The sequence below is a fragment of the Paramormyrops kingsleyae genome, chromosome 5 (assembly GCF_048594095.1).
Source record: "Paramormyrops kingsleyae isolate MSU_618 chromosome 5, PKINGS_0.4, whole genome shotgun sequence".
Taxonomy (NCBI): Eukaryota; Metazoa; Chordata; class Actinopteri; order Osteoglossiformes; family Mormyridae; genus Paramormyrops; species Paramormyrops kingsleyae.
Genome location: NC_132801.1, coordinates 28,000,599 through 28,025,209, shown reverse-complemented (window position 1 = coordinate 28,025,209; position 24,611 = coordinate 28,000,599). Strand labels below are relative to the sequence as shown.

The following is a 24,611-nucleotide window of genomic DNA, read 5'->3' as shown; positions in this document are numbered from 1 at the left end:
AGAGCACACGTGCTGTTCATTCAGGAGGATCACTGCAGCACGTAGGATTTCACTGAAATGAGTCTGGGCTGCTGGGCTAGACCTGGAAAAAACGCAGGCTCAGGCCCCGATGGGGGTCTGGCAGGCTGAGCACGGTGCTTGTGCTGCCCACAGGGCAGCTGCGAGCGCGGCTGTGCTCCCCCGTTAAAGCCTGGACAGCCGCCCGAGTGAAGGTAAACAGAGCGTGATCCTCTCAATGGCCTGCCACCGACTGCGCTCCTCTGAATATGTAGGACAAACGTCTGCGGACGCGCTGCCAATGCCAAGCGGGTGGACGCCAGGCCGGCGCTCCCAAGGAAAGGAAACAAAAGCTCTGTTCAGCTTCTCGCACCGAGGTTACGCTGGGCTTTAGTGGGAATATGGCAGATTGGCGAACCCACTGCAAGTACATGCGTAGGAGCCAGAGAAAGTCATTGTCAGCTGTCTTTCATTATTTGTCAGGATGGACAATTAATACACGTATAAGCAATTTAACCATTTAGCTATCATCGATTGAGAAAATCTACTAAAATAGGTCAGGGCACTGCTACATATTTTCCTTCTCAGATTAAATTCATGTTGTGCAAACCTACCAAATCATAGCCTGTTATAAGATAAACATTTCATGTAAAACCAGATATAAAGGTTAGGTTAGATTTCATTTCAGAGATTGTGATCTTGTGTGTTTTCATGTTTAAAATAGTAAGATAATAAGAGTGTTTGAATACTGCCATCAATAATATTTTGAGGTCAGTAAAACTGGAGGGAAGATTATGTATAAAAGGAGGTACACATCAATGTGTTGATAGATGTCAAGGACCATGTTTACATTTAAAGAAGCCAGACAAATGTTGTCAGAACCCTTTTGGCTTGAATACCTTCTCACATGAAACATCCGATTGGCCATATCAAAACATGTTGATTATATAACTGGTCTTTCATGATCTGTGAGAGCGTCTCTAGTCTTGCAGCCCTGATTCTTGCATTCCCAAATGGGCAAAATGCACGTCTTATTTATAGAAAGTAGAAAATAGTTTGTGCCCACAATGCACAGAGAGCGCTGTTGTTATTTTAATAAACCAGGCCCTCGAGGAGCCTAAACCCTACACACTGCAAGAAGAGGAAAAGTGAAAAAAAAACCGCTCCAGGTATTTAACCTTTCGGTGAGCCTTGGCTGGTGTACACACCTCTGACCTGACCCAACGAGTGGACACTCGAAAACAAGCAATTACTAGCTACACTAACCAGGTTTCTACATACAAGCTTCAGTTTAGCAGGGTATGTAATTCTTAGCTGCATATATTTAAATATAGAGGTCCATCGCTTTGAGCGCATAAATTCCTACAAATAATGCCCATATGTAAATGTATTAATTGCCACCTAGTTACATTTATGACCTTGACTGAATGTCACACATGACAGGAGTCAAAATACATGCTGCGTGGCATTATTAATTATACCCCTTATAAAGTGGAATTAAACATCAGAGACAAACATTAACCATGTAAATTAATTCAGTTAATATATTTATTTAATATTAAAATTAAGATGGAATATAATTAAAATCTTTTTACTGATGTGCATTATAAACACAATGAAATATTGATATATTTTGCCATATGACTTTAGATGTTTGTTGATGCTTTAGCCCTGCGGGAAGTCCTGTCAATTATTTATTAGCAATAATGTCTTCTGTCATAGAATAAGCTATGGTATGATATTATTGTGATATTTCTTAAGGGAGTGCTTGAGATAATATAAGAAGATACAGGGTATGAGTGAGCAGGATACGAGGGTGTGAAATCAGATCAGGGACAGGCGTGTGTGCCGCAAACGTGCGCACTGCAGTAGAGGCTGTGTGGAAGGGCGTGCAGTGATACTCTGGTCTCCTGAGATGACCCTGCTGTGCCGTGCGCCAAGAGGAAACCCTGTACATATGCCGCGCAACAGCTCAGACAAGAGCGGCAGCACGGCGACGGGGAGAGCTACCACGAGATGTCATGACTCATGTCATCGCGAGCCGCTCTCTCTGAGCCAGAGGCAACCAAAAAAAGGAAAAGCAGCGGGGATATGTGGCACATCCTGCTTGTGGCCACCCCATACGGAAGCACGCTCCACTCATCTCACTGCCACTAACACCCCCCCCCCCCCCCCCACGCCTTTGACCAGCAGGTCCCAAGCTGATGAATGGTGTTTTTCTAGAAGGTGTGTCACATTAGCTAATGTCACACACCAAGGTGACTGATTAGTGGCCAGACAGCTCATTCATTATTTGTCTCTTTTAGATATATGATGAATGTGACCTGGGATGGCAGGGATCTGTCCTTCACAGAAGATGGTTACCAAGCCAACCCCAAATTGGTTGTTATAGTCCTGAACAAGGAAAGACAATGGGAAAAGGTAAGGTCCCAAACGATGGCTATTCAAACTTTGCTCAAGCTGTTAAGTCTAGATTTTTTTGCATTTAAAGTAATATTCATGGCTGTTAATATATTAATACTGCATACATATTGAATTATTCTCATTATGGACTAGACAGAATGAAGTGTCAAGGAGAGGTCTTTGCATGTCTGTTGTCAAATGAATTATAGGGCTTGTATGGGGCTATGAACAGTTTAAAAAAAAAGGTAAAGAAAATACTGTATAAACAATAGACTCATTTGAAAACAATTAATCAGGTCAGCATTGAAATGTTTAATCATCTATGACTATGAATTACATGGTTCTTTATAGTTCGGGTGTTAAGTGCATTTTGACTGTTTTAGCTCAGTCAATGTTTTGTATATGTGTCATTTATAATAAATAATAGGTCTGACATTTTTCTAATAATGAACTGTATGCAATTACTATGAATCACACCGACAACTCAGGGCATAATGTCCATAAAATTAGAGACCATGAGAAGATGTCCAGAGAAAATAAACAAGAAAATTATAGTCATTTGCAGAATAGTTTGAGTTTCAAGAGGGAGGCCGGAAAGATGTTTGTAAGTCATATAGTGGGTTGGTAGAACATCCCACAAGCTAGGTGCAAAGAGCAAGCTTTTCTATCAGCTGTGGTGCAGAAATAGTTGGTGGATGGTGTCATCTCATCTTGGGAAACCGTAGGGGCTGCTGAAAAGTGTGGTAGTTTATTAGCTGGCTGAAAAATCTGCAGACAAGGCCCCATTTGCAATGTTTTTACATCTTATATCAGTTATACATCTGTTACCTCCATTCGACCTGCTAATGTTTCATAACAATCTATTTGCAATAACTGATTATATAGTCATGGTGTGGAGTCTAATATGAGGAGTTTGATGTGTAAGAGAAGGTATGCAGTGGCTGTGTACCAGTCTATCATTGGGTATGCAAGCAAGCACACACACATACACACACACACCCACACACACACACACGCACACACACACACGCACGCACATAGTCATCAAATTCACACATTCAAGGGATTCTAGAGTCACCAGTTCACCCAAACAGCACGTATTTAGATTTAGCCAGAATAAACCCACGCATGAATCGATGCGAACAGAATGGACTGGATCCAAATTCAAATCCAAAAAAAAAAAAAACATAAAATAAGGCTGTGAAGTAACAATGCTACCTGCTGAGCAACCGTGCCACCTGCAATTCATAAATAACGCATTATATAAATGATACAGCTTCATCTGTGACTTTCATTATGAAACCACAAGTACAGGACAGCAAAATCTGCCAAGAGCAAAATGCATTGAAATCCAGCAGGAAAATGCAACAGAATGCAACAGAAATTCAGTGAATCCTCACTGAATTTAGCACACAGAGTACATTATTTTTCTGTGGGCAATTTCACACACCAGTGAAACAGCAGACGGAACAGACATACAGATGAACACCTAGATGAAAGCTTGATGCTACTGGATGCCAGCTATACAGAGGGAAGTATGATGCTTCAGATGGCATCTAAAAATGTTACAAAATGGTTACAGGTTGGAATATAATGCTAACTTATAAAACCATTATTATTAAGAATTTAAATAGCATGTGAATCTATACATTTTTTATGGCTGTTTTAAGTAATCTTACATAATTATAACATCTTTGTTTTTACAAAATCAACAGCACATTTTCCAAAAAGAGACTAACAACTAATGTTCTGTTTGAGCTGTATATAGATTGTTTTGGTCGAGTGTTTTCAGTGAGGTTTCTTCTTTGTATCAGATTAGATTCTGAGATGGATTCACAGAAGAGAATAGTGAAGACTATGGCACACTGTCAAATGATCTTTGATGAAAATATATTCATACATTCAAACATTTTCAAGCCACATGTTATACAGCTTGGTCTCTGGCTTGTTTTCTTTTCATATGCTTTGTTCGTTTTCGCTCTATGCCCAGTGACATCTCCCTAATGCTATGCACGACACTCTTTGAAGATTTTACCCAACTAGAATTTTATCTATAGTTCTGCAATAATGAATCAAAGTACAGAGCTTTAGAGCTCCAAAAGTAACCAAAAAAAGCAGAATTTCTGTGCTTCATCTCCCCCATTCTACTTCCTTTGTTCAGCCACGTTGGCTTATATATTATTAAGAGGCTGCAGGTTATTACTGCCAGTAGGGTGTCTGCAAGGTACACTAGGTTCCTCTTAAATATTTTTCACTGAAGGTGGAAGTTGTGAATTGCAATAACAAGGGTTTGATGTCAAGCAATGTGCATGAGTTCTTTCCCCATCGTTGACTGATGATGCAGTCCAATATGGACATGTTGCAGACTGTTGCTTTCCTGATCTTTGATATTTACATGGGATGGGGGGAGGGGACAGGGACGGCACAGTGACAATGGGGAATGCTATTATTTTATCATCACCCGTGACTTGAGTGAGTCAGTTTTATTCAAAAGGGACTTAGTCCTTAAACAAGATTTGCTAACCCATGCATTTTGCATAACTGGTTTTGCAGTGCAGGGCTGCAGTGAGCTTGGAGCTTATCTCAGGAAGCTCAGGGCATGAGGCACCCTGGAGAGGATACTAGTCGCAGGGCACACACTCGCACACCAGGAGATCCGGAGTCACCACTTCATCTAACTGCATGTTGTTGGACTGTGGGTACAAAGCTGAGTACAGTGGAGTAAAGCTGAAATCCACTGGAACACGGAGAGAACATGCAAACTGCACACCCAGAGAGCCAGGGCTAGAGATGCATCCCACACTACTCCCCTTAGAGCCAACCTGTCATCTAAAGCAGGATCATTCCAGCCAGATGAGGCTTGCAAATGGAAATGAATGCAGGAATCTTTCAGAAAACCCTGATCAGTACAAAGTCTTGTGGGTACCTTAAGAGGTTATTGTTCTAAATGCACAAAATGTTTCAAAACAGGTTTTTTTTATGCAGCGTGGTAGCATGGTGACTCACTGTATGACACTGCTGCCTCCCTTACACCTCCAGGATTGGGGGGTGCATTTCACCTCGGCCGTGTGCGTGTGTCCATGTTCTCCCCATGTTGTGTGGGTTTCCCCTGGCTACTCTGGTTTCCTCCCGCAGTCCAAACACATAGCAGTTAGACTAATTGGCATCTCATGGCGTGTGTCTGTATGTGCCCTGCAGTGCACTGGCATCCCGTCCAGGGTGTACTCCAGCTCAGTTCTCCACGCAACTCGGGATGGACTCCAGGCTTCCCTGGATGCATAATACTTCAGAGCTCTGACTCATGTATTGACATTTGCTGTGCATACCACTGTTCTTTCAAATACAGGGAACAGTTAAGCGGAGTTAAATGGAATCCCAAGGATCGTAATTTCATAATTATATTCTTGGGGTTTACCCCAGACCTGACAAGAAGTGTATCAGCTCAGTACATCAAACGTTTCCTTTTCAGCAGGTTTAAGCTAGGGGCTCCTCAAATCTTATCGGTCTTCACTCATATCACATTGCATTCTGCTTTTCATGAAGAACCCTTCTTGGCGACTGGCCTGGATCCTACACACCCATCAGTCATCTCCCTTGTCACCGCATTCTGAAGTTTGCCCCGCGGCCAAATACAGCTGTGATGCTGCTCCGTTCCCGTCACCAGCGCGCTGGCAGCTGTGTAGAGTCAGCCTTTACGGAGCAGGCGCTGCTCCCGCTGCTGATCAAATGATCTATCTGTCAGCCTTTAAAATTCAAACAAAATCATACACATGCATCGTTATCCTCCTTCTTAAATAGACTTATAATAGCCATTAGAGAACACAATTTAGAGTAATTTACAGTTCATGTTAATTTGATTTTCATTTATTTCTGTCTGATTTGTTATATATTTCAGTAATGAGGCAGAAGAGGAGCTCATGTAAATACATATTATTAGTTAGTTGCATGATGCACTATATCCAATGAAAACCAGATAGCATGCATTTCAAGAAAAAGAAAAAATAATTTTTATTTTACTGGCTTTGCTAGGGCACATTTTTGCTCTAGTTTTTATTAGTGGATTTTGCGGAGAAGGTCTGTAATTCAACAGGATGGATCACTGGGTAGCAATGTTACTTCACACCTCCAAGGTTGGGGGGGTTACTATAGGGTAAACCCCAGCCTCCTGCTCTGTGCAGTCTGGGATCGGCACCAGGATTCCTGTGATGCAGAGCAGGTTAAGCAGTTTGAATATGGATGTAGGTAAATATGTGAATATGTCGCTCCACATGGATCTATACTGCTAGCAACTCAAAGCCTCATTAAAGGGGGCTGAGGTGTATATAGATGATGGGATTTGCATGCATGTGTGTACATACAGTACGTAAGAATGTATTGCAGATGGTACTATGTACAAGTGACAGGCAAAACACCATTAGTCACGGAGACTGATCACCAAACACAAGAGCCATATCATATATTCAGCACAGTGAATGAGAAAAGCACGTACACACAGGTCTGTAATTATGTCTTTGTGGGGACTCTCCATTCATTTCTGTGGGGAAAACTCTAACCCCAACATGTCGACCTTAACCCCTACCCAGCCCTAACCTTGACCATAAGTAATCAAACAAATTACGAGACTTCCTGCATTTTTGCTTTTTTGATTACATTCACAGACCTGAAAAATGTTTTTATTACACTGTGGGGGACATTTGGTTCCCACAATGTAAAATAAACCTAGTTCACACGCACACACACACACATGCACACACACGCACACACATATATGTGAGTGTGTGTGTGTGTGTCCACCCGTGTATAAGGTAGCCAATGAGGCTGTGTGGACCTAAACTTTAAGCTTTGGCTTCTCTGTGAAATCCCACCTCTCTTACTTTCCCATTAAAATATTTGCCAGCAATTCAAGAGACATTAATCTAAACCTTTCAGGGTAACATAAATGTCACCAGTCTATTGCTGTCCTTTCTGCAAATTAATTAATGACGGCTTATTTAATCAAAGTCAGACTGTAGGTTAGGGTCAGATCTACCAGCAATCAGAACCCAGTTTCTCTGTCGGCATATTTATACAGGAGATGTCCCCGGTGCTGTTCTAATCTCTGGCACCTTTCCAATATTCTCTTCGATAAATGACTGAACATGAGCAACAAATAACATTGATACATAAGAAATACACTTAACAAAATAGAAATGCAGCTCATGCACTATAATCCCCCCAACATCAAAAAGCTTCATCCATCTGTCTGCACCTTCAACATGCTAATTCAACATATGTGTTTGGCTTTCTGTCTTGCTGATCTCCTTCATATTTGCCCGAATCTCCGCCCATGCAGTGGTCACCATCTGCTTCTCCCTGGGTGCCAGCCACCAGCATGCCTTGGGTTTCATTCTGGTTCAGTGCCCCTCCTCCTGGGCCACGGTCTCCCACCCAACCACCCCCTACTATGATGGAGGTGCTCACCATAGAACCATCCTTCCATGATATAGTTGCATAGTAACAGCACATCTACCTGCTTTACCACCACAGAACCTCTCTTATATTTGTAACCCTCCATAAACCATGTTGTTCTTCAACATCAAATCACTGTTTTATAGCTAATTGCATGGCAATACAACATGGAGCAGAAAATTGCATTCAGTGATTAATTAGAAATTTAGGAATTAGATTACCTTTTAATGAATCTGAAGGCAAACATTGAAAGGAATGAAGGAAGTATAGTGGAAGTCAAAGCAATGCAATTCTCTTTCGCCCCAGGATGCTGTGTGGCTTGATTGCAAAATTTCATGTGGTTTTGTTTTGAATTGCAGGCCAGCAGGTAGAATACAGCCAGGCAGTGGATTATGGCTGCCTTCTATATCTATTGGAATAATTGAGTGAATGGAGGCATCACCTTCTTAATGGACTTAGACAATAACTTACAGAAGCAGTGAGTCATTCTTGAAGTGAGTGTTTCAGGGAATCTCGTGTTAGCCATCTGGAGGCTTAGAGTTGACTGAAACATCTGTAGTTATTGTTCTCTTCTTTTTAAATATTTTCTTAATGCTACATACAGACTAGTGCATTGGAATAGTGCATCTGCTGAAGCTTCTGTCAATTGCTGCGATGATGCATATTTTCCAGAATCACCACTGTGAAATATTGGACGATTCCACAAATAATATTTGGCTAAAAATCTTAAGAGATTAAAAGTAGGCAAAATTGTTCTTTGAACCTATTCATCACTGAAATTCACATGAAATTAACAAGCTGTATACCTAAATTAATTGAACCACCATGGTGTCCCTTACTGGGGGGGATATTCCATGACAGTAGCTAAAGAAAGCCAGACTTTCCCGAAAAAGTCAGACTCAAACTAGTATAATCTCTAAACTTAGCCTAATGTCGTTCCAATAATGCAGTTCAGCTTTAACTAATCAAAGCTCATACAAGACAGACTTGCATAGTCTCACTTAGTGCACAAACCCGCGATATTTAAGAAGCCCAAATGAATGGATGAACGATAGATCGATCAAATTATTCGGAAAGAGTCTAAAACGGGAATGGTGTCTTTTTCCGCTGCAGAACAAACGCTGTTGATGGAGCTGTATGAAAAATACAAAGATGTAATCAAAAAGGCAATACTGTGGCCATAAATAAAGCCAGGGAGTTGGCTTGGCAAAGAATTTCAGACTGACTAAATGCATAAGTTCTGTAAATGTTACAAGTGCCTAATACAATGGTACAGTGGTTTATGCTGTCACCTTATACTGTGAAAGTTCCTGGTTAAATCCCCATAGCCAACGGGGAACCTTCACGTGTCATTCTTACTGTATAATGTTATTCTGTATTATTTGATCTCTGTAAAATACTTTCAGTCGCATCTCTGTGAAATGTTCTGCACGAATTACCGTGTCTTGTCTTTGCTTTTTACTAATAAACTTTCAAAGTAGACTGTGACTAAACAAAATATAAAATACTTCCTGTTCAAATTAACAGATTTTTCATATTTTTTTCTTTTGACTTATTCATTTAAGACACGTTGATGGAACTGGACTCCCACTTAAATGAGCCAGACTTGTCGAAATAAGTCAGACTTTCCCTTAATCCTGCTTCGTGGAACACCGCCCTGGGGCATTGTTAGACAAAAACAAAATAAGCAGAATGTTTCACAAGAAGATTCTGAATTTATAACAGGTCAAATGTGGATTGCACATATTGCAAAAGCTATCCAAATTTCAGCAAAGGTCTGATGATTTAAGTATTTGTGAATATTGTAATCAGTTTTGTTGCTTTTATTTTCTTTTTTCTTCTTCATTTTACACAAGTGTCTCTGTAAATATACACTTCATAAATCAAAGAAACCATTTTTTTTTTTAAGTGATCTGTACTTATATTACATATACAGAATTTAACTCAGTATTCTTTCATCATGCATATCAAGCAAGTTTAAATACATTGCTGTTTTTTTATGTCTTTTAATTCCACCAGCATCCTGTCTAAAGCACTAGACCATAACTAAAAAACATTGGACATGCTCCCTGGGAGATAAAAACATTTATTTACTCTGTCAACTTTGGACTGTTTGATCTAAGCTAAGCTGAATCCAGCGTAAGGAATTAAAATCGTCTCGCTTGTGGCAGTTTTCTTGAAAACTGATATTGATGGCTGAAATGCCAGGACTCGGTGAGATGCTTGTGCTTTCATCAGTGCTGCGGTTCCAGGTTAAAGAAATGTAAATTTAAGCATTATAAAGAAACATTCTTTTTCTTAAGAAAAGGGAGGAACTACACACGTGCATAAACACACATCTGTAAAATGCAAGGAATAGTTTTCTAAATATTTCAGTGTAGTAGTGAGTTACCAGAAGAGGGCACAGCTAGAAATTCTGGGTAAAAAAATTCCCAGGGAAAATCCCGATGAGCCCTAACAATAGTGTTTGGGGTCCCTAAAATGTGCTGGGCCCCCTATATCTGCCAGGGTATCCATGCCCCTCCAATGCCCCTGGTCACCAGTGTACTGGGAAAGCGTCAGCTTTCGGCAATAAGGCTATGGCCTGTTCCACAGATCCCTCTATTGTGAATGATGCAGATATGACTTCTAACATATGGGAGGGACCCTGCTGTTTTCTAGTAAGTTTGTGAAAGAAAATCAGATCTCATTGTTGCTGGAATATTTTCACCAACATCATATGACCATTTAGAATTCATTTTGATAGAAACCATTAGAAAACATAATTTCCACGTTAATTGAAACTGCAACAGTAGCAACTTTGCTGCTCATATTAAATTAAACGTGAAACAGTAGTAATACCCATGAGCGCAAATGAAGATGGGAGGTGTATTATTGACTAGAATTGTAAGTTCAACACATTTTACCTTCTGCTTCACCTCAGTGCTGGAATAGATTAATATCTTAATGCATAAATTTGTGAACCCAGGGCTGTCTCTTAGTTCAAAAACAAAACCACAATCCATGTGACATAAATTACCTGTTTTCTCCCCTCCAGTGTGAATAATGAGAAAGGCAAGAAAGGGTTACTATAGTTACCCAGTACACTGAAATTGCAGAGCTGTTTCTCATGAACTTCATTAAAATAATATACTTGGTGAAAGATGTTTTTTCTACAGTTCATCAAAGATAAATTACCCAGATTTGTCACCCACTATCCTGAAAGTATTACTGAGACATGAGATCCTATTCAACAGAAATGAAAGGGGAAAACTCAAATATTTAGAGAAAATGAGCACCGCAGGCCTGTAATATAATGTGCCTGATATACATTAACATTATAAATGCAGAATCTGCTTTTTAAATCTTTTTTTTGTTTATATTTCCCACAATGCCAATTGGATAATCACTTTCCCCGGAGTGGCTGATAATTGTGACATGCACTGGAAAAGCACATCTGATTTGAACACCATAAGAAACTATTTTAATCTTAATCTGCTTCAAAAGGTGACTTTGCATTTTAAGTTCAAGATTATACTTAATCTCTCAATACTCAGCAGTAACAGACAATACTAGCTTGCAAATTTTCAAAGCATACATAACAAAATGAAAACAGAGATGGATGTAAATACAACCTTATTAGTACACTACAGATTCTGACAAAAATATGGAAATACCTCCACTACATCTACTACAACTACTACTACTACTATAACTAGTAGTAGTAGTAGTAATAAAAATAATAATAATAATAATAATAATAGTACTTGAACAATTAGCAGTGCAATGATTATACGGTTTAATAGTTAGTCATTTGACTGAAAAACAACTTGCCATAAAGGAAAGGTAAAAGTTGAATTTTATTTTTTGGGATGTATTCTTGCATTTTGAAGGAGCATTTGACATACTCTTGTCAAATTGTCCTGGCTGAATTTTTCATCAGATGTGTTGAATATGAATGAAAATGTATCTTATCAACCTAAAGCAATTACACTTTATTGCAGCAGGGGTCCCACAAAGGTCAGTGCTGTCCCATTATCTATCAATGACCTGCCCAGAACATATCCTGCTGTTGCTATTAAATTTAATAAGACGCCATTCTATCCAGATGCTTGTACCAGGCACGTCTTTTGTATTATTCATGGTAGAACACCAATTTTTTGAAGTCATGCAATATATACAAAAAAAAAATCAGGGTCTATTTTCAGTCTGATGTATATTAACATAGGACTAGAAGCACACGTGTTAAATACACTATATGGATAAAAGTATGAGGCCACCAGCTTGTCCAACACCCCATTAAAAACTGAGGGTATTCATATGAAGTCGGTCTGCCCTTTGATGCTATAATACCCACCACTCTTCTGGGACGGCTTTCCTTCAGATGTTGTAACATTGCTGGTGGGATTTGCTGCCATTCAGCTTGACTATTGATTTTGAGCAATCAGGTCCCTTTCTGTGAGCTTGTGTGGCTACTGTACCACATGGCCACTGAACTTGCTCCTAGATCTTTTGACCTTCACAATCATTTCACTTGCAGTTGACCAGGGCAGCTCTAGCAGAGCAGAAATGCGGCAAACTGACTTGTAGGAAAGATGGCGCCCCATGATGGTGCCAAGTGGAAAATCACTAACCTCTACAACCACCCATTCTGCTACTAATGTTTGATGCATGGCTGTGTGCTTAATCAGATACCTGTGTCAGCAATAAGTGCGGCTTAATTAGGCCATTCTTCAAATTATTAGGGGTGTCCAGAGGGGTTAAAGTGGGGTTTGGCAGGTGGGGGAACCCTAAAATCTGACATAGCAGCCCTACTGGGAAGTATGATACGTTAACACTAATAATGTACTTTCTAATTCGGAAATGCTCATCCCTGAATCTGTTGTTCAGTTAATTAGCTGAAGAACAGATCAGTACATTTAGTGAAGCCACTCCAATGCTCATCCCAATTTGAGTAAACTTTACGTACTTAATCCCAGCAGCGGGACAAGGGGCGGAGCTAAAATCATCCATACTGACTGCTAGTACAGACAGACCAGGAAAGGAGGGCCCTTTTCGGGGATTCCTGATAGCCATCGCTGGCAGTCGCACCCCTCACCCCTGTGCTAGCGTCGCTTCTGAGTGGGACCTAACGTCACGCTAGCTAAGCCAGCCAAAGTGCCAGCTAAAGTGTCAGCTACTGTACTGGTAGCTAGCAAGACTGATAGCCAAGTTGCGCATAAACCAACTTGTGTGTTTGGTGATATTTGTTGAGTTACATTTGAAATTACGTACCATTTGAGAAAAAAGCAACTAATTTTATGCTTGCCCCCCAACTGTAGCTAGCTAGTACCGCGACCACGAGTTTAACTGCAGGCATGAACCCACTGAAGGGAATGGATGAGAACAGTGTTGCCAACGACATTCAATGGAAAGTAGCTAAAACCTGCTTGAAATGTCACTGAATGTCACTAGATGACGCCATGTGTTAATTAGCATATTGGTGACTTCATTATGTCATGTTTGTATTTTGCCTAGTGTCAGATGGTGGCAGTTCTTTACATGTTTGCTTCTCTGCTACTCTCTGTGCTCACATATACGATTAATACGAATGAATTCCAAATATAGCTGTTCTCATTTACATTTTTTAAATACTACACTGCTAAAATTCTGATTTTATAACCATGACGTCATCTGACAAAATCACCATACATGTAATTTAAAGACAGTGGCTGAGCTGTGATTTTGCCCGTATTTACATGTAAAATGATCATTCAGAGAGAAAGTTAGAAGCAACAGAATTTTTCATATTTTTTCTCACACAGCGTCTAGGTAACAAAACACAAGAAGGATGTTTCGTATAATGGCGACGGTCAAAACAATCACATTTAAGTTAAAACAAAGGATGAGCAAACAATGCAGATTATAATGACACATTGTTGATCCCATGGGGAAATTCTCTATTTGCCAACCCATTCCGCTGTCCATGACACACAGACAATTGTGTAGGTGGGAGTAAGCTTGGCCGTGTCGGGCAGCCACGTGCAATGACATCCATGGAGCTGGGGGTTAAGGGCCTCGCTCAAGGGCCCACGAACATGTGACTGTTCTGCCAAAGCCAGACTCAAACCAGTGATCACAGGCACAGAGGCTTAGCCTACTGAGCCACACACTGCCCTCTAGTGATTGGTCCTTGGCAACACTGTTTACACATGTGCAGTTAATTCGCATCTATGTCAGTTGCCATGCGGACTGAATATGCTGCTTCTGCCACTCATAAAGCAGGATTGATACAGAGAGTGTTGTGTGTGTGGGTGTCTGATCTATGGAAAGTAGCTTAGGTTTATCTAAGACCTCACTAGATTTGTTGCTAGTTGTGTTTTGAACAAAAAAAGTCACTAAACTGCTCTTACAAGTTGCTAAATCTAGAGACACAGTCGCCAAGTTGGCAATACTGGGTGAGAATGGAAATTTGATGTGTTGAATGTGGGCGGGTCTTGGGGTGACATTACTTTCTGATTTGTTGAGCCTCAGGTTGCGTCCACACTACATTCATCTCCGTTTTCACATTTTGTACATACTACCCTGGAGTTTTCAGCTGTATACTTTTAAAAACTCCATTTTAGAGTTGCAGTATACATTACAGGTAGTTCCCAGGATACGAACAAGATCAGTTCCCAAGTCTGCCTTTAAGTCAAATTTGTAGCTAAGGAAAGATAAGAACAGAGTACATACTACTACTACTACTACTGCTACTAATTATTATTATTATTATTAATTATTATCATTTGTATTATTTTTGTTAGTATTACTATTATTTCTATATTTTTTTTAAATTATTATCGTTGTTATTATAGAAGGAACTACAAATGGTGCTTGAGCCGACGAACTGCTGAAGTCATGAAGTGTTTCACAAGCATCAAAAAGTAGTGCATGCCTTCGTTATTACAAACCATTGTATTTAACCTGAATTTTTAACATACTAATCTTTGTTGTAGTCCATTCATAATTTGCATGTTCTTAACCGAAGGACTGCAGCTACATTCCAAAAAATGTTGTTGTTTTTTTGACGGCTCCCTTGTTCCCTCCCTCGATGACTTGCTGTCTAAAGCTGAAAGTTCATGAAACTGAAAAGGGAAGGAGCGCAGACAAAAAGATGACCTTGCATCCTTGATGACTTACCGCGCTCCACCTGTATTCAGTCATCACTTCATCATGAAGTCGAAGCTTTTATGTCCTCGCCCACCCCCACAAAAAACGACTGTGTTTTGGTTTGGTTCTCAGGATCCTTGCTATGTTTCCCTTTATCTTATTGTAAAAAAACCATTAAAACAGACTATTAAGGAGTATAAACCCCAATCCACACTAAAATGTATTTAGATGCCATTTGAAAACAAAACTATGACAAGAGCCAAATTTTATACTTTTAAGTAATTAAATAATGGTTAATTTCCTCAGGGAAAACCACTGTTAGAAGGAATTAAAATCTTTCTACAAATAAGGCATTTCTTCTCTCTCTCCACATTTCGTATGTAAAATGCTTCTGACACATACATTTGCCATGTGTGGGTGTTACCAAAGGTGACTTTCTCTTCTGCAAGGGGTACTCTCAAGTAGACTTCCACATGTCCCTGTCGAAGGGGTGATTTGACCAAAAGTTGGCCCTGGATGACTCGTTCCATAAGGTATTGGGACAGCACTTCAACATCTGGAATTTGGAAAAACTTCCAGGGCGAAGGAAAGGTACTGAGGGAGGGTAGCGAAAATAAGGGCTTTGGGATGTAAAACGGAGACTTTTGAAAATGCAGACTCTAGAAGTGTCCTAATTGGTCCAGACTCATCACATGACCTATTCCTGATTTGATTACACCCTGTCATTGCCTGATTGGTCACTTGGTCACCCTACATGGAAGTAAACAATATTCCAACATGTCCCACCACTCTCAGGCCCCTTAAGGTTCACACACACACAGAGCAATTCGGCATTCTCAAGCCTTGCCTCTCTCAGGGCCCCATATGCACAAAAGAGAATAAAATAAAATAATAAAATGATTATTATGTAACGATGTTGCTTCAGTACTATTTCAATCCTGATGTTAATGTATTTCATGAGTCCAGAATGAATAATGCAATAGATATTGCAATAGATGTTTCTAAAACATTATACCATCCAGAATAATTAGAATGCTTCAGATTTTAAAAGTGATCAATAAATATCTAGGTATGACATTGACTAGTAATTGTACACAACTGCGGATGTCAATAAACATGCTATTTGTTTTTGTTGTGTGATTTTTTATGCATAAACAGTAAAACTTTAAGCAGAAAAATATTGAAATATTAAATATGTAATAAAAAAATTTAGATTTGTAATAGATTGACAATTATGAAAAGAGATTGTGCAGAAATATATGTGTAGGATTTTCTTTTCCAAACATGTCAAACAGATAAAATACACTTTGAAAATTTGTGAAATGTTACTCTGTTCATGCATCAACACGAATGGGCCTGAGAGTGGCGGGTCTGACAGTGGTGAGCCTGAAAGTGGCAGGCCTGAAAGTAGCGAGCTGAGGCCTGAGAGTGGCAGGCCTGAGAGCGGCGGGCCTGAAAGTGGCGGGACGAAGCCTGACAGTGGCAGGTCAGGGCCTGAAAGTGGCAGGACGAAGCTTGAGAGTGGCGGGCCTGAGAATGGCAGGCCTGAAAGTGGCGAGCTGAGGCCTGAGAGTGGCAGGCCTGAAAGAGGTGAGCCGAGTCCTGAGAGTGGTGGGTCTGACAGTGGTGAGCCTGAAAGTGGCAGGCCTGAAAGTAGCGAGCTGAGGCCTGAGAGTGGTGTGCCTGAGAGTGGCATGCCTGAGAGTGGCAGGCCCGAAAGTGGTGAGTCGAGACCTGTATGTAGTTAAATAGCGAGTTACACAATATGACTGCTGCATATTTGCACAGAAAGAAACTCATTTATTGGTAAATGTGTGGATGTACTCAGTGTAAGCTAATAGCTGTGTCATATACTTTTTTGCTTGTTTTAGTGTGTATGGAAATACTTTCGTAAACGATGTGAAAACGCCTGTGTGGATGGAGTTAGTCTTCATTTTAAAGCTCTGTTTTTGAACAGTGTGGACGTAGTCAGGCTGCAGCACATGAAAAATGAACTTACTTCACTTGACATTATTATGTATGAAACTGCCAATCAGATTTATTTATTTATTTACTTATTTATAGAAGGTGTCAGAAGGTGTTTGCGTTCTGGATTGATCTGGCCTGCTTAAACCTCTGCTTGTCCTCATCCTTTTGCCAATATATACTATCTATATTGCCTCACGCCCACTCTGTTCTGTCTCCTTTACTAAGTGTGGCCCATTAAACAGTTAATGTTACTATGTAATGTGCTTGATTCCAGTTTATATGCAAATGTTAAACTTGAGGTTGTACTCATGATATCCTCTTGGCAGGAAAATGAATGGGACTGTTTTAAACCCGCATTACAGAGTCAATCTAAATATATCACGTCCTCTATTCAGACACCAAGCTAATCATTTCTGGTGAAAGCAAAGATATTATCATACAGAGACACTTTTGAGATGCATCATTTGCATTATAATAAGCAGGGTGTTCAACTAAGATGTGATTTAAATTAACTTATTGACTTGCACTGAAAAAGCTCATGACTTAAGTTTGAATGGCAAAGGAGAGGGCAGGTACACCCAAAAATCAAATTATGGGCTGAAACTCATTTTATCCAATTGTTAAATGTATAGGAAAACAATGTATTAAACAAAAAAGCACAGTTTAAAGATTAATGTTTTTTTTATATGTCGGAATAACACAATTTGGAAAATGGATATGTCGCTGAATCTGTTGAACTGAGAGCCAGAATGATGCAACTACTGTATGATCATCCCGTGAATGGCTTGATTTGGTTTGAGAAGGAGGATAAAAGACCCCTGAAAGACGCCGCACAACCTGGAGATGCTGCTCCGAAACAGCCCGTGGCAGTGGGCAGAGGCGGGCATAAGCTTTGCCTGTGATTGACGTGTTTAATCGCAAGTCAGTCACAGGCGTTGGTGGCAAAATGATTCAAAGTCAAGTTTCAAAGCTTTTGCAAAACGTAGGTTTGAAAAGTGAGACAGAAAGGAAAAGAGCATATTAGAGAGCAGCTTAGTTTCAAAACTTTACAATTTATTTTGCAGAAAGTTTTTGTTTCCCCAGATGGTAATTGTCAGACCCTCCCTTGGCTGTACCATGATCACCGCACAAACATATTTATTTGTCACTGCGTTATAAATTACGCAGCAGCTTATGAAAGAGCAGGTTGTAGCTAAGAGAATGGCACTAATTAATGGTGTGTAGTTATACCAAACATACCTCAGGATCTGCTGTTCCATGACAGAGTAAACTATACATCAGGCTTACTGCTAATCAGCAACGCGTATGCTTTGTATGGGGATTATGGAATTTATGCAAAAAGCTTTATCTAGCACCTGACGTTTGTATTTATTTCTAATAAACATCAACTGTCTATTCATAAAAAAGAATTAAGTATATAAGACACCAGTACTCAAGGAGAACATTACTGTCAAGCAGGCTAAAATAATAACTATTGACGTTGCTGGGTGTGCTGATTTCATTATTATTTTGAAAGGTGTGCAGTATCCATGTTTTAAATGCTTTGCAAAGCAACGGAACATTTACAAGCACAGTCAATATAACCTGCATATTAAATTATGTGCTACATTTGCAATTATGTTATTGTGAAGAATGTATCAAGCTCACTTTCTGTAAAGGTTAACCTTTAAAAGTAAACTAGAACCACAATACCTGTATATAAAATTATTCACAATCCACCACAAGATATTTCTGTTCTCTTACTTTAGGCAACAAATGGACAGGATTCTTCTTCCTCTTAGTGAAGTGTGCAGCCAACACTAAGCTAGCCGTTCCTACCAAATGCCTCCCACAGCAAGATGACTGCAGTGAGACCCTGTCTTGTACAGCACCCTGCCTGCCTCTTGCGCTTACAGGCGTACTGGACCTGGCGTATTTGAACAGGCGGGGATGGCTTTAGCCCTGCCTCTGGTCTTTTGCAGATGGGGAAATGGGAGAACAAGACCCTGACCTTGAAGTACCCAGTCTGGCCTCGCTTCAACTCCTATGGAGACAACGAGGCTGACGAGAACCACCTGAGCATCGTGACACTGGAGGAGGCGCCCTTTGTGATCGTGGAGAACGTGGATCGCCTGACGGGCACCTGCATGAGGAACTCCGTACCCTGCCGCAAGCACATCAAGGAGTGAGCACTACCGCCTGTTCCTCTGCCTCTGGCCCTGCAGTCTCATGCACTTAAACCTTTATGCCAGTGAAGTGTTTCCCTGGCTGGAGGAAGGAAGGAATTCTATCCATGGGACACTGAAGGCTTTTTACAGGGATGTTTCACAGATGTTGTACATTTACAACTGTGACCTTCAGGAATGACCAAGTCTAAAAATCACACATACATTTGTTGTCATGCAGGCATTTATTACTGTTTTTTATTATTTTAGACATTTATTATTGTTTTTATCTTTACTTAAGGTAAGGAATTTGAGCTGAAGGCAAGGAAGTACAGTGGTACCTCAGTTCTCGAACTCATTAGAACTCGAATTCCTTAACAGTCGAAACAACCAGTTCGAAAAAAAATTACCTGGAACTCGATCTGAATCTCGATCTGAACGCGCAGCGAAATGAGTCACGCTGCACGTCTCTCAGCGGAAACAAAGGGTAATGCTTCAGTCTCAGCCTCGCATTCGCTGTGATAGCGTCGTGCATATTTACACTAGCTAAATATATATATTTAGACAGTAAAAATACATTTAGACAATGATAGTAACAGTAATTATTATATAATACAATACATTTAAAAATAAAGATTTCTTATTAATTATTTTAATATTAATAATAAACCATTAATACATTTAATTATAATAATATTGTCGTGCCGAGTGGGGACAGAACGGAGACAAAGGCACAGATGTCAGGGTATCGGGGAATACGGGGTTTTATTACAGGTAAGGGAGGCAAAATGCAGACGGACAATACAATGACCGGGCTGGGGAAACAAACTGAAACGCGGACGAAATACAGAGGGCTAATGACAGCAACCAGAAACAGCTGATCACACGGGGATTCCACACGGGGTTAACGAGGGGGCGTGGCACACGGAAGGAGCTTTAACTTTACACATTGTTTGGATACATTTATTTTCTTACTTTACAAATTACTGTTTTGATAAATGTGTTTAGATGTGTTTAGTACAGTATATGCTTTTCTTGTATTATCCGGTTCATTTTGAGTTTAAATGCTAAAAAAAAAGAACATATTTAGGTGTAATTTTTTGGGGCCGGGAACCAGTTAATTGGTTTTCCATTGTTTCTTATGGGGGAAATTCGATCAGAACTCGAACTTTTTAGGACTCGATCCGGAGTTCTAAACGGATTAAGTTCGAGAACTGAGGTACCACTGTATTTGCCTCCTGAAAGGGTCATTCTCACAAACCTGATATTTTTTTGTAAAAATACGTGCTAGTTTTTTTATATAGAGCAATTGACATGACCTTTACTTTTTAGGTGTATTAAAAAGTTAGTTATTGCTCAGATTTATTGATTTCTTTAACCATTATTTAACCATTTTCCCCACATAGGTAGCCAAAAATCTCACCACTGTAAAACTTTTAAGGTCAAGTAACAGAAAACTACCTGAAATGTTTATAAATCTTTCAATTGCTTTGCATGTAACCCAAATACACAACCAATTTGTATGATAATATGTACATATTTTTGCTATTTTTTTGTTAGTTTTGTTATATTTCCTGTATCTGTAGCTCTTGCTTTGCATTTGGTGAAGTGTTTTTGTTTATTACAGAAATAAATGCTAAAACTGGTTAACTATCCCAGCGGCAAAATTGACAGTTCAGACAATGAAGTTATATAATTTCAGTCTGTCATCAAGCTAATCTTAAAAATTAGAGAAAACTGATATGTTACGGTAATGAGTTTGTGAGAATGACCTGAACAGGAGCAGTGTAAGTACTCAATTGTGTTTGACTCAGCAGGGGAACTAGGGATAACTGATTGAAACAGCAGTTACCAAAGTCCACACTCTGGTCAGTCCTGGCATGCCATTACCTCCGCAGTACAGTTGTGCCTGTACGGATTTTGAGTACTGGTTCAGGCTTACTGGTGACCACACAGTGGGGCAGTGCTTGGACAGTGCGTGTCCCTCAAATTCTCTCTGGATGTTTGGAAATCAACTGCTAAGTAAGATGTAGCCAGAAATAAATTTGAGGGCTGACAAGAGGTAAGCTTAGCTTGACATATGTGCACACACATACTGGGTATATTTATATAAGCATGTCAGGATTTTTTTGGCTATTTATTGTGAACTAAGGCTCAGTGTTTTATGAAATGTGTGACATCTCTATGTTATATAATGTATTTGCTTACAAGGAGCTTAAAGAGGTTTACACCAGTCAGCTATTTTTGTAGCTATCTTCCTGCTGGGATATGAACCTGTTTCATCTTGGTAGTACAACTAGCTTCTATCTTAACATCTACTGCTACACATCAGCATTTAAGACCACATATAAGCTTTTCCAGAGAAACTGGGTTGCATTTCTGGGCTGCAGGCACTTGTATAATTTCTCAGTTAATGAAGTCCTATTTAGAGTAAATATCTGCAATGATGTACAGCTTTAGTGGCCATTTACAAGCGATCGAATTGTAGGAAGCCTTGAAAATGACTTTACATTTCCTTTTAACAAATGCACAGTAGGCAGTACAATATGAATAAGTAGTAATACATGGCTGGAAATATTACATAATAATACATTTAATAAGCTTTTCTATAGTACATGTAGAGATATTGCTATCAATGTTGTAGCATCAGATGAGCCATATGTATGGAGCCTGCAGCTTTTTAGATGTGAATCTAACAATTTTTATAGTGTAACACAGGGAAACAGGGAAATCAGCTGCTATCATCTGGATTATGGACTTCTTATGTATATATGCATGTACAAAGTTCCTTTACCCAGGGAACAATTTCATTGCTTTCAGAAATAAATTATGCCTGAATTATCATTACACTGTTTTGAAATGATTGATATTGTGTGTTTTTGTACTGAATGGGAATATCATTGCATTTGCCAGCAATACTACTGTGGAAGGAACATACATCAAAAAATGCTGCAAGGGGTTTTGCATCGACATCCTGAAAAAGATCGCCAAGAACGTCAAATTCACCTATGACCTCTATCTAGTGACCAACGGCAAGCATGGCAAGAAGATTAACAACGTGTGGAACGGGATGGTGGGAGAGGTAAGGGCCGCAGAGACTTTGCCGCATTTTCAGGTTCTCTGCTAAGGACTGCGCTCGTGCTGAAAGTGCTCTGATTTTCGCTCTGTTTCTGATTTCTCCTGCCCCCAGGTGGTGTACAAAAAGGCCGTCATGGCTGTGGGGTCACTGACAATCAACGAGGAGCGGGCGGAAGTCATTGATTTCTCCGTGCCCTTTGTGGAGACGGGCATCAGCGTCATGGTGTCCAGGAGCAATGGCACCGTATCTCCGTCTGCATTCCTGGGTGAATATAATGCTTGTCATTGAGTGAAACCATGTGCTTTTATCTACCATTTTTATCTGTCTGTCATCTTTTATCTACCATGCATCACACTCACAACCGACACAATGGCTTGCTTAAAAATATATCAGACGTACATTAAAATAATAGGAACTCTCTGAAAATACGGTAACCCCTTCGCATTTGTGAGGGTGAAGGGCAGATGATGCCCCTCAAATGTGACAATTCACAAATAATACTTGGGCACCATTAACCTGAACCCGTAACAGTCTGCTAGTCTGAACAATAACATAAAAGTCTATTTATTATCAATTTCTAAACACACCGAACCACAGCTTACAATTCACATTAATTTTCTATCTAAACCTTTTTATATATTATTACTATTACATGTATTACTACTACATGTACTACTGTATGCACTGGGAACAATATGTTCTTGACCCATTATTAAAAATGATAAATTAATGCACTGAAAAGTTTAAAAGTTACTGCAAGAAACACAAGTCTCCAAAAATATTCCTGTTTAATTGCTCATGGAATAACCAAATATATATATATACTATATGTGTAATATATACATAACATGTGTATACACATATTCTCTAATAAATATGTAATTGTATATTTGAATTAATGCATTTTAATGTTTTAATTACTGGACATTTTTTATATTTGATGTGAAGCTTTTAAATACCTTATGTGGCCTGTGACGGGGGGTGACATAGTCACATATGGTGACATAGTGTCTGTGGCTGACTGCTCTTTCGTTGCTTCTGCAGAGCCCTTCAGTGCGTCCGTGTGGGTGATGATGTTCGTGATGCTCCTCATTGTGACAGCCATGGCCGTCTTCGCCTTCGAGTACATCAGCCCCCTGGGATTTAACAGAAACCTTGCACAAGGCAAAGGTAAACCTCAACTCTGTAACATGGCACGTCCCAAAACAAGCCACGTGTACAGGAACAATCCGGTGGTCAAGCATGTAGTGGTGCTGGAGCTGGAGTACTGGCTCGGAAAGTATTATAGGACACAAACCGTACAATTACAGCAATTCAGCAAAAATACTGAGACACAACAGCCAAAGCTTACTGAAATCTTGCATGTATTATACTGTTTTCTGGTCCCAGTGTGAAGTTGTAATACCTCAATAATTTTGTTCCATATTTACTTAACGCAATATGTTTGTAGAGGTTTATTTGTCAGCCTTTTCCACCAGACCAGAATTTTGTCCATCCTTCCCTGTAAGATTAAACTTCTAACAGCTTAGCTGACATTTCTACCCCAAAGTGAGTTGCAATGTTCATCCATTTATACAAATAAGTATTTTTAATGGATCAAGTTTGGGCAAGGGCGCTACAAGAGAGCCCATTCAGGGGTTTGAACCAGCAGTATACCGGCTCCAAGCTCATGTTCTTAAATCCAAGGAATTACCTGCTGCCCTCTAGGCTAAAGACTTGCATAACGTGTTTTATTGTTATTTATTCATTTTATTTTTACAGTGTTTTATACATTACATAATGATAATATTACATTTAGACCGTGACACTGTGCTGGAAAAGTGGTCATGGAAAGACAGATTGCGGGATATTATGTTTTTTTTATATACACATAAATATGTGTACTGTATATTCTTTGAATTAAAAATAGTTGCGTATATCTTGCAGACTGTAGTCTCATTCATTGTATATTGTCCTTCTTCACAGATCCCCACGGACCCTCCTTTACCATCGGTAAAGCTATATGGCTCCTCTGGGGCCTTGTCTTCAACAACTCTGTGCCCGTAGAGAATCCCAGGGGGACCACCAGTAAATTCATCGTATCCGTATGGGCCTTCTTCGCCGTGATATTTCTGGCCAGCTACACTGCCAACCTGGCGGCCTTTATGATCCAGGAGGAGTTTGTCGACCAAGTCACTGGCCTCAGTGACAAGAAGGTGAGCGGTGATAACGAGTGACACCACCAGCTGTCTGCTAAGCTAACTTAGCTCACTAGCTACTGAACATTGATTTTGGTGATTTATAAGAATGGAGGAAGTCCTGTGGCCAGACCATGGATAATTTGTTATTGTTATTTCCTGCAACACCAGGCTATGCTTAGGAATCTTTTTATACCCTCAGAATATTATTTTTCTACATGCTCTAGAATTCCTAATCGTATTCTTTAATGTGTGTTTTCTTTCTAATGCAGTGGGGCTGGTTCA

At 39.8% G+C, this 24,611-nt stretch overlaps 1 protein-coding gene across 6 annotated transcripts in view; it reads left to right on the top strand.

The window, feature by feature from the left end:
- Positions 1-24,611, top strand: part of LOC111845544 (glutamate receptor ionotropic, NMDA 2A-like) — a 74,482-nt gene that overhangs the window by 37,663 nt on the left and 12,208 nt on the right. For all 6 annotated transcript variants that reach the window (XM_023815039.2, XM_072712524.1, XM_023815042.1 and 3 more), the window contains 6 exons: positions 2,304-2,418; positions 18,888-19,090; positions 21,984-22,152; positions 22,261-22,414; positions 23,194-23,319; positions 24,115-24,344. In XM_023815039.2, the coding sequence (XP_023670807.1) occupies positions 2,304-2,418; positions 18,888-19,090; positions 21,984-22,152; positions 22,261-22,414; positions 23,194-23,319; positions 24,115-24,344 (997 nt within the window). The remainder of the gene's footprint in view (positions 1-2,303; positions 2,419-18,887; positions 19,091-21,983; positions 22,153-22,260; positions 22,415-23,193; positions 23,320-24,114; positions 24,345-24,611) is intronic.